This window comes from Odocoileus virginianus, chromosome 17, assembly GCF_023699985.2.
Source record: "Odocoileus virginianus isolate 20LAN1187 ecotype Illinois chromosome 17, Ovbor_1.2, whole genome shotgun sequence".
NCBI lineage: Eukaryota > Metazoa > Chordata > Mammalia > Artiodactyla > Cervidae > Odocoileus > Odocoileus virginianus.
The window spans coordinates 35,105,780-35,116,072 of NC_069690.1; the positions used below are offsets into that span (position 1 = coordinate 35,105,780).

General features: G+C 47.9%; 1 protein-coding gene across 1 annotated transcript; it reads left to right on the forward strand.

Annotated features, from left to right (window-relative positions):
• Nucleotides 1-317: 317 nt before the first annotated feature.
• On the forward strand, nucleotides 318-9,528 carry TAC4 (tachykinin precursor 4). The gene is made up of 3 exons (XM_070478418.1): nucleotides 318-518; nucleotides 5,392-5,485; nucleotides 9,330-9,528. Exons 1-3 carry the CDS (start codon nucleotides 420-422, stop codon nucleotides 9,359-9,361), a joined length of 225 nt encoding a protein of 74 aa, XP_070334519.1. The 5' UTR covers nucleotides 318-419; the 3' UTR covers nucleotides 9,362-9,528.
• The last annotated feature ends 765 nt before the right edge of the window (nucleotides 9,529-10,293 follow it).

The following is a 10,293-nucleotide window of genomic DNA, read 5'->3' on the forward strand; positions in this document are numbered from 1 at the left end:
AGGGGAAGGGAGAAGCCAGGCAGTTCCCCCTCTCCATTTCCAAGATGTCAAGGCCCCCTCAGGGCTTCTAGTCAGGAAGCCAAAAGCACTAGGCCTTACACACTGCCCCATTGTGCACCTGCCTCCCGGGGGAACGCAGCCAAAGGTAAGGTGATGTTGCAACAAAGATCAGCTGCTGGGGGCGGCAGTGGAGGAGGCCTGGTCCCTTCTCTGGGCAGCTCATGATATCACTGGCTTTTCCAGCAAGTGGGGTGGGGAGTTACAGGAAATGGCCTGGGGCATCAGATAAGCTGAAGGAAGAGGCTGAGTAGCTGAAAGGACAGAACAGGTGGAGCTTCCCCCACCTGCTAAGAGGAGTCAGAGAGAGGACCAAGCCTGAGGCAGTCTTTGGGCTGAGAGGGGTCCCCTAGGGTCCCAAGATGCTGCTCTGCGTCACCTTGCTTCTCCTCCTGGGGCTGTCTGCATGCACTGTGGCAGGTGACAAGGAACTGGCAGTCGATGCTGAAGTGGGCTCCTGGGTGGCTGTGACCCTGGAGGTAGGTACCTTTGGGGGGAGCAGGGCATAATAGCGAGAGCAGGTTGTACACTGCGTGGTAGGGTGTCTGCCTCCCCTCTCTGGGCATGTTCAAGGCTGTCGTCCCTGGCCTGATAGACCTCCAAAGAGATACAAGCATATTTTGTTGTTGTTCAGTTGCTCAGTCCTGTCCGACTCTTTACGACCCCATGGACTGAAGTGTGTCAGGCTTCCCTGTCCTTCACCATCTCCCAGAGCTTGCTCAAACTCATGTCCATTGAGTCGGTGATGCCATCCAACCATCTCATCCTCTGTCGTCCCCTTCTCCTCCTACCTTCAATCTTTCCCAGCATCAGGGTTTTTTCCAGTGAGTCAGTTCTTCACATCAGGTGGTCAAATTATTGGAGCTTCAGCATCAGTCCTTCCAGTGAATATTCAGGACTGATTTCCTTTAGGATTGACTGATTTGGTCTCCTTGCTGTCCAAGGGACTCTCAAGAGTCTTATCCAACACCACAGTTCAGAAGGATCAATTCTTTGGCGCTCAGCCTTCTCTATAGTCCAACTCTAACATCCATACATGTCTACTGGAAAAACCATAGCTTTGACTAGACAGAACTTTGTCAGCAAAATAATCTCTCTGCTTTTTAATATGCTAAGTTTTTTATAGCTTTTCTTCTAAGGAGCAAGCATCTTTTAATTTCATGGCTGCAGTCACCATCTGCAGTGATTTTGGAGCCCAAGAAAATAAAGTCTGTCACTGTTTCCATTGTTTCCTCATCTATTTGCCACGAAAGGATGGGACCCGATGCCATGATCTTTGTTTTTTGAATGTTGAGTTTTAAGCCAGCTTTTTCATTCTCCTCTTTCACCTTCATCAAGAGGCTCTTCAGTCCCTCTTCGCTTTCTGCCATAAGAGTGGTGTTATCCACATATCTGAGGTTATTGATATTTCTCCCTGCAATCTTGATTCCAGCTTGTGCTTCATCCAGTCCAGCATTTCCCATGATGTACTCTGCATATAAGTTAAATAAGCAGGGTGACAATATGCAGCCTTGGCGTACTCCTTTCCCAATTTGGAACCAGTCCGTTGTTCCATATCCGGTTCTGTTGCTTCTTGACCTGCATACAGGTTTCTCAGGAGGCAGATAAGGTGGTCTGTTTTTCCAGTCTCTTTAAGAATTTTCCAGTTTGTTGTGATGCACACAGTCAAAGGCTTTAGCGTAGTCAATGAAGCAGAAGTAAATGCTTTTCTGGAATTCTCTTGCTTTTTCTATGATCCAATGGATGTTGGCAATTTGATCTCTGATTCCTCTGCCTTTTCTAAATCCAGCTTAAACATCTGGAAGTTCTCGGTTCATGTACTATTGAAGCCGAGCTTGGAGAATTTTGAGAATTACTTTGCAAGCCTATGATATGAGTGTAATTGTGCGGTAATTTGAACATTCTTTGGAATTGCCTTTCTTGGGGTTGGAACGAAAACTTTTTCCAGTCCTGTGGCAACTGCTGAATTTTCAAAATTTTCTGACATAATTGAGTGCAGCACTTTCACAGCATCATCTTTTAGGATTTGAAATAGCTCAGCTGGAATTCCATCACCTCCACTAGCTTTGTTCATAGTGATGCTTCCTAAAACCCACTTGACTTCGCATTGCAGTATGTCTGGTTCTAGGTGAGTGATTACACCATCATGGTTACCAGGTCATTAAGATTTCTTTTGTATAGTTCTTCTGTTTATTCTTACCACCTCTTTCTAATATCTTCTTCTTCTGTTAGGTCCATACCTTTATTTTGCCCATCTTTGTGTGAAATGTTCCCCTTGGTATCTCTAATTTTCTTGAAGAGATGTCTAGTCTTTCCCATTCTATTGTTTTCCTCTATTTGCACTGATCACTTAAGAAGGCTTTCTTATCTCTCCTTGTTATCCTCTGGTCTCTGCATTCAGATGGATATATCTTTCCTTTTCTCCTTTGCCTTTTGCTTCTCTTCTTTTCTCAGCTATTTGTAAGGCCTCCTCAGACAGCTATTTTGCCTCTTTTTTTTGCATTTCTTTTTCTTGGGGATGGTTTTGATCACCACCTCCTATACAGTGTGAACCTCCGTCCATAGTTCTTCAGGCACTCGATCAGATCTAATCCCTTGAATCTATTTGTCACTTCACCTGTATAATTGTAAGGGATTTGATTTATGTCATACCTGAATGGCCCAGTGGCGTATGGAATTAACAGTGTGTGTGTGTGTGAACAGCATGTGTGTGTGTGTGAACAGTATCTGTGTTCATGCTTCATTTAACAAACTTATTTAACATATACATGTTCCTGACACTGTCCTAAAGGCCTCATAAATATTAACCCATTTAATCTTCATATCCACCTTGTGGGAAAGGCACCATTCTACCCCCATATCACAGATAGGGAAACTGAAGTGTAGAAAGGTCAAGCCGCTCATCCAATATTACACCTTGCCCAATGTCTTACTCTGTATATCTGTGTCTCGGAGACATTGTCCAGCACGTCCTTTCAAGGGGGTCAACTTGGAGTGGGATCACTGTTTTGTCTCACATGTAGAAACTTATTCCCTGATAAGAAATGGTTTGATTATCAGCCTCTCCTACTAAGCTGACCTGAGTGCTGTCAATGGGAAGAAATCTCACAGCTAGACACAGCGTCTGTGCCCCACCCCATCTGATCAGAGAGGCAGAGATCCTGACCTCGGAGGGTCCCATCAGACAGGGGGATGAGGCCAGTGGACTAGAGATACACAGGCAAAGTGCTAAGGGAAAGCCTCCAGGAGGGCAGACGGGACAGGGCTGGGCCTGGTCCCCCTGGTCCGGGGACGGTGAGGACACTGGGGCTGCAGGACGAGCCATCAAGTATACAGCCATGCCTGGTGGCCTTCCTCCTGATGGGCTTCCTTCCTGGTTTGTCTGAACGTGGAAGTGTGTGCCATTGAGAAGACAGCAGGCTAAGGAGATGAAGCTTCAAGTCTCAGCTTCTCCACTGACTCTGTGTGACCCGGGGACATCAGTTTCCTCACTTGTAAAATGGGAGGTGGGGGGCGGGGAAGATGGCCCCCAATGTTTTTTTTCCAGCTCTGACATGGAGTCTGTGCCAAACATCAGGGGACATGGCCCAGGCACTGGGAAGCTGTGTAACAGGGACCACTCTACACAGTTACATGGGAAACATCATCGATTTCAACCAGTGCCTCGTGGGACTTTCCACGCTGCACCTGCATCTGATGCTTCTTCTTGGCTCACTCTCGTTTAACATCCCTCTGCTTCCCAAGACACAGAATTTGGGATATAGGAACCACCTCATCTGAATGAGGAATGATGCCTCTGTTAGGGATGATCTGATTTTCTCCCTTGCTCTCAGGACTCCCGGGCTGCAGCCTGGAGCTGGGGATTTGAGTTAAAGGGGTAAGAAGGGCTTCTGGTCTGGGCAAGAGTCCTTCCTAAGTAAAAAAAGCCTCCTAAAGGGCCCCAGAAACCTGAGGGGAGGGAGAAAAAAAACATTCTGTCCAGCTTGCATTTGAAGACTGCCTTTTACCAAGCCAAAGTGCCTTTCATAAGCTTTTCAGAAATAGGTCCAAATCCCCAAAGACACTTTTCCGGTTCCTGGCCAGGCTAGATGACTCCAGCCTGAGACAGCTGCCCCAGCCATTGAAGTCCTGGAGAAGAGACAGACTGAAAGTGACTGAGTTAGTCCAAGGCTTAGAAAACAATCCAGTTCTGATCCCAGAAGTTGGGATACGCTGGGAGAGCCAAGGCGGTTTCCACTGCACCCCAACCAGACCCCCTCTTGTCCCTGAAGCTTCAGTGCTGCCCCTGGGGAAACTGGGAATGGACAAGCCCATGACCCAACCCCAGCTGCCAGCCTCCAGGCAGGCAGCTTGTGTTACTCTACGGCTCTGGTCACCTGTCCCACCCTTTCCTGGAAAAAGAGACCCCATCCTCTTCCCTATTCCCAGACTATCAGAGAAAGGGCCTTTCGTTCACCATCCTGCATCCCATACATGCTGAGCTGCTGTGTGTACCAGGCACTATGCCAGGTATTGGGGATACAAAGACATGGAGATGGTCTAATGACTGTCACCGACTATCACTCTCTCCACTAGCAATCATCTCTCCGTCTCAGCAGAGCCAAGCAGGCTCTTCATCAGAGGCTCCAGTAAAAGCCAGGGAAGGAGAGGCCTTTGGCCAATGTCACAAAGGTTAATGGAGAAATGAGAACTTAAATCTATAGTCCTTGGTCCAGAACTTTCACCCCACCAGCTCAAGGATGAAAATGTCTTTGCCTGAGGGAGTGGCCTCCGCCCCGGGCCACATGCCATGAGAGGCCCAGGTTAAATCCAGGACAATGAGGGGAGTGCCAGAGGAAGAGAGAAGAGCAGGAGTCTAGAGTCAGACTGAGTTTGGATTCTGACTCTATCACTTCCTGTATGAACTTGGACAAGTCGCCTAATCTCCACAAACCTGTGTCCCCATCTGTAAATGGATAATTAACATGGTGGTTGTGAAGCGTGAATGAGATTACGCCTGGAGTGTCTGAGCTTTTGAGTTAGAGGACCTGGGTTCGAGTCTGGCTTCATCTCACATCCTGACTGGTAATCACTCTGAGCCTTAGTTTCCATCTGTAAAATGGAGACCCAAATAGTACTTTCTTTATGTGGTTTTGGTAAGGATTGAGTTAATATATGAAAGTGCTTAGGAACACTTTAACGTTAGCCATTTATTACTGCTGTTATTATTATTATTTATTTGTATAAAATGTGAGATCAATGCCAGCACAGAGCATGGGTCATTGAGATTGCTATTGTTGAGACTGTCTTGTTGTCAGCCTCCCCTGAACTCTAAGGAACTCTCTGCTTCTTCAGGAAGATGTCATCCCCAGCATCCTACTTCAGCTCCGAGAGGTGAAGAAGGGCAAAGCAAGCCAGTTCTTTGGGCTAATGGGGAAGCAGGTAGGAGGTGAGTGACAGATGTGGACGGATGCCCAGGGAGGAAGGCTTCTGGGTGGGTTCTGACCCCAAATGGAGGCCCTAACTTAAAGCCCAGGACTCAGCATCCCTTACCCCAGTCCAGTAGGGGTCGCTCATGCCATGGAATGAGATACAGTGTCCATATCAATTGTTATCCAAATCAGGACATTTCAGAGAGTGTTAGTTATGCCAGGCAACAGGTACAAACCACCCCAGCATCTGGGGAGTGCAGCGACTCTACGGGTGGGGACAAATATTTTGCACCCTGCTGGTGCCCCTCCTGAGATACTGCGGAGGACTATGGAGAGGTGGTGGAACTTGAGATCTGCCTCTGATGTGAGTAAAGCCTAAGACTAAGCTTTCTATGAGATTCTGTTTGGTTCAAGTAGAATTATTAAAATGGATCTATGTTCCCTGAGGGCACTCTCAATGTGAAATCTCTATCCTGGGAGGACAAAGATTAAAAAAGCCTGAACAGAGAGCAGTTTTCTTATTGACAACTAAATTTTTAAAAGTGGTTTTGGTGAAGATATGAAAGCACTGGCACTTCCATACACTTTAATACACTGTCCATTTGGAGGACATGTTGGCAATATCCATCAAAGTTGGCAACATGCATACCTTCTGACTGATAGGTTCACTTCAGGAAATCCATCAAATAGAAATGCCATTGCTACATAAGCCCTGAGGTATTTGTGTCAAGTAGCAAGAATGTGAAAATAACCTAAAAATTATCAATGGGGGGATAATCAAAATATATTAGACACATCCATGGCCTTTTTTTCGCCTGTGCTGAGTCTTGCTGGCAGCACTTGGACTTCGCTAGTTGTAGCATGGGCCTAGTTAGTTACCCTGTATCATGTGGGATCTTAGTTCCCCAACCAGGGATCAACCCTGAGTCCCCTGGATTGGAAAGTGAATTCTTAACCACTCGACCACCAGGGAAGTTGGCACATCCATGGCCTTTGTGGCCATTGAAATGGATGAGGCAGATCTGTGGAAAGACAGAGAAAGATTTCCAAGATACTGGCTAAGTGGAAAAAGCAAGTTATATAACAATACGTAAGATAGGAGCCTAAATGTTTAAAAAAATCACTGCATACTTACAGACACACACACACACACACACACACACACACACACACACACACATATGAAAACATAGGGAGAGTTCCAGAAGGATAAATATCAAACTGTCACCAGTGTTTTACATCTGGATAGGAAGCGAAGGTGAGGGAGAGCAAAAGTTAAGGGAGACTTTTACTACACTAACCTCTACCTTACCATTTCATAGTGGGCAGTTATTCAGAAACTGCTTTTGTAATTTTAAAATATATATATAAAAATAAGAGAAAATCTTCCTGGTACATGCACCATGAGATAAAATAGAGAAAATTAACCTGTGACCAAACTTCGGCCTCAGTTTCTTTTACAAAATGAGTTTTGGCCTGGGCCATTTCAGAGGTCTCTTCCAAATCCAGAAACCCAGGAAGCAGGAGGTGGGGGTATACGGGAAATATTTACCGAACACCGTGCTCACTTGTGATTAAATCTCATAATACCAAAAAAAAAAAAAAAATCTCATAATATCCCCTTTATCACCAGCAGGGAAACTAAGGTTCACATAGGCTAAATACTTACCCAAGGATGCCCGACTCGCACCAGGCAAGGACTCCACAGTACGCACACTTCCCACTACCCTAAACTGCCTCCTCCTACCCAGAGTGTACCTTGTGGGGCTCAGTCACACCAGGACAACAGGGGGTGACCAGAGCCCCCAGACACCCACCAAAGGCGTGGATCCCAAAGAACTATGAGCCATTTCATCTCACTGGACCCCCAGGGAAGCAGGGCAACCCTCATTTCTTCTCTTTCCCCCAGGAACACCTCCCATCCAGTCAGAGGGAACAGGTAAGTGTTGTCCACACCTTCCCCCACGTGCTCCCTGGGGAAGACCAAGTTGTCAAGGAGGTGGGAGAGACGCTCCGGCCAGGGTGGGCATTGTCGAGGGTGGGGCCGGAGTGGTTTGGCTGCATGCTAGGCTTCCTGGCTGTTTCCTTAGAGAGGTGGTCTATGCGTCCCTAGGGAGCACCTGCAAGGATGAGAAGGTGGCGATGAATCCAGTTCTGCCAAAGGTTCAAAATTACCGTGGGTCTAAAGCCGAATTGAAGAAACTCATCAATCCAGAAGGACCTTAAAACTGAAAACCCTAACCCTGTCTAAAATCCTTCAGTGAAAAGGGAAAATCGAAATTAATACAAACCAGCCTTTACCCACCACCCTTCAGTGCTCCCAGGAGCAAGACACACACACCCTCCCGGCCACCCTCACTGAGGGGACTCCTAGCTCTACCTCTCTTTCCCTGCCCGCCTGCCCTACCCAGAGCCTGTCTTCATGGCCTAGGCATGGCGCCCTACTTGCCACACTGCCCTGCACTGTTCTGCTGGGTCACATGGCTGATGTCCCCAGAGTAAAAACCACCCCACGGGCAGGTGAAAGTCTGCCGTCTCCTCTGTCCCCGCAGTTTCTATTAGAGGCGCTCATGAGGTATTTGTGGAAGGAAGGGCAGAAGGGAGGGAAAATGGAAGAGAAAGAGGAAGGAATCAATGAATGAATCAGTGAATGAAGAACCACAGTTTCTAGAGAAATTACTCTATTCATGAGTCCCCAGTTCTGGCCCTGTCTTTCTTGGTTCCCAAGACAGTCTTCCTCTGCTTCACTTTCTCTTTTTCTTCTCTGTCTCCTCTCATCACCAGGGTATCAGGGGGAACCAGTGGTCCAGGAGCAAGAAGGAGCAACTACAGAAGGTAGGTGATAGCTTCTCCACCAGCACACACAGGAACATTCTGCTCCCCACTCTCAGGGCCAGCTGAAGCCACAGAGAATGGTGTGTGGTTCTCCAGACCCTGGAACATTCCCCTTATTCCCTAATTGTTAGCGAGTCTTAAGGTATTTTCTGTCTTCAACAACCTAAATAAAGGCAATATCACTCTGGGAGGGGTTACCAGCTGCCGCCTTCTGGCCTGGGCCACAACCACAAAGGCATTCAAAGGGGGTGCTCAATAAATAAACAAGAAGGTAAATGAATCAGTAGATAAGTCACTCAGGCTAGGGAGATTCATAGCTCAAGCTAGCAAGCTCAAGAGGAAGGGCAGGGGGTGACATAGCTGATTAAAAGACACCAAGCTCCAGTCTGCTTCCTTAATCCTGACCTCTCCCCCTAGAGCTGCAGACCTGTGGGCCCCTCTCTAGCTTCCCAGATAGAATACCTGCTCCTTCCAACAGAGGCTCTTGGGAATCAAGGTGGGAAAGTTCTCTATATTCCCCCAAGAGTTTTTCCTAAGTGTTTGAGCCATTTCATTCAAAGGGCCATGGAAGTCACCCCAGTGCCAACGTGGAAATGCACATCCCTCCATGCAAAGCATTGGCAGGAACCTCAGAAATAATCATTTTTCGGGGATGGAAACAATTTGCCCAAAGTCATACGGTGAACTGGTAACAGAGCCAGGACTAAACAGTCTCCTGCTCCCCAGAGTCCGGGCACTTCATGGGGCCCTCAGAGGGCCAGTGGAATTTTAAGTGCTGGATTACCACCCCCTTTCTTTAGAGAGGATTAGGGAGGGTTGGCTCATCCACTCTCTAGAGGCATTTATGATTGAAAAAGGAAGCTCTGCCAGATTAACCTGGAATTTGATTGCCTTAAATAACAATTCAGGAGAAACCTGAATTGGGCAAATGGAGGGCCTTGAGTGGATAACCAGGGAAGGCCTCCAAGAATGGAGGAGGCAGACAAGGCTCCCCTAACCACTGCTTATGTGCAGCACTCTTTCCAGGCAAAGAGGATGAGAACCGTGGGTCAGAGTGAGAGCCCCCACCCCACGCCTCCCAGAGGACGAAACCCTTCTCCTTACCTGGACGTGGCAGCCAACCAGCTGACCAGGCCAGCCCTCTTCTGCGTGTCTTCTGTGCTCACCATGTGTCCCTCCCACACGCTGAACTCACTGGGCTCCTCCCAGGACTCTGGGTCTCAAGCAGCGGTCGTGCATAAATGCACTGTTGTCACCACTGTAAGCTAGCTAATGACCCCACACACACCCGGACCTCACTGGATGGACCGAGACTTCCTACCCCCGTTTCTCTAAATCCTGTGCCCATAACACAGCAAGGGTTCAATAAACCAATGAAAAGCGAATGATTTTTTCTCTGGTGCAGGGCAGAGGACAGGGGTGGCCTGGGCTCAACACCCTGCCCAGGGGCCTGGCATGTCAGCAGCCAAGAGACCTCTTCCAGAGTTGTAAAGGGAAATGCTAAATAGCCCTGGTCCTCACTGAGGTGGGAAAACAGGCTTGGGACACAGGTAGCCCTTGCCTACCCACCATCATAACCTCAAGGACTCAAATTCATGTGTCTTTGGACTTGGAGAATTGGGGCCCAGGTCCTTCATCAATTCTCATCTCATCTCAGTTGAAGTGGCCCCTCAACAGACCACTCTGCTTTGGGGTCAGAGGCAGCTGGTCATTTGAAGAGCTCTAGTGTAAGGAAAAAGGCCACATCTCAGGGAGGTGACGGGGGACCAGTCCTGGCCCAGCTGTGGTCCTGGGAGGTGGTTCAGTGACAACTCAACGTGAAGAAGCAGAAGAGAGAACTGAAGATTTTAGCGCCATGTTTGAAGTTGGAGACATTCAAGCTTTGGCTGAAGCCACTGACCATTCAGTAAGTTTCCTCTTTGGCTGGCACTATGCTGGGCCCTCAGGTGGGACTGGGAGCAGGGAGGGAGACTGGAATTTGTCCTTGAAG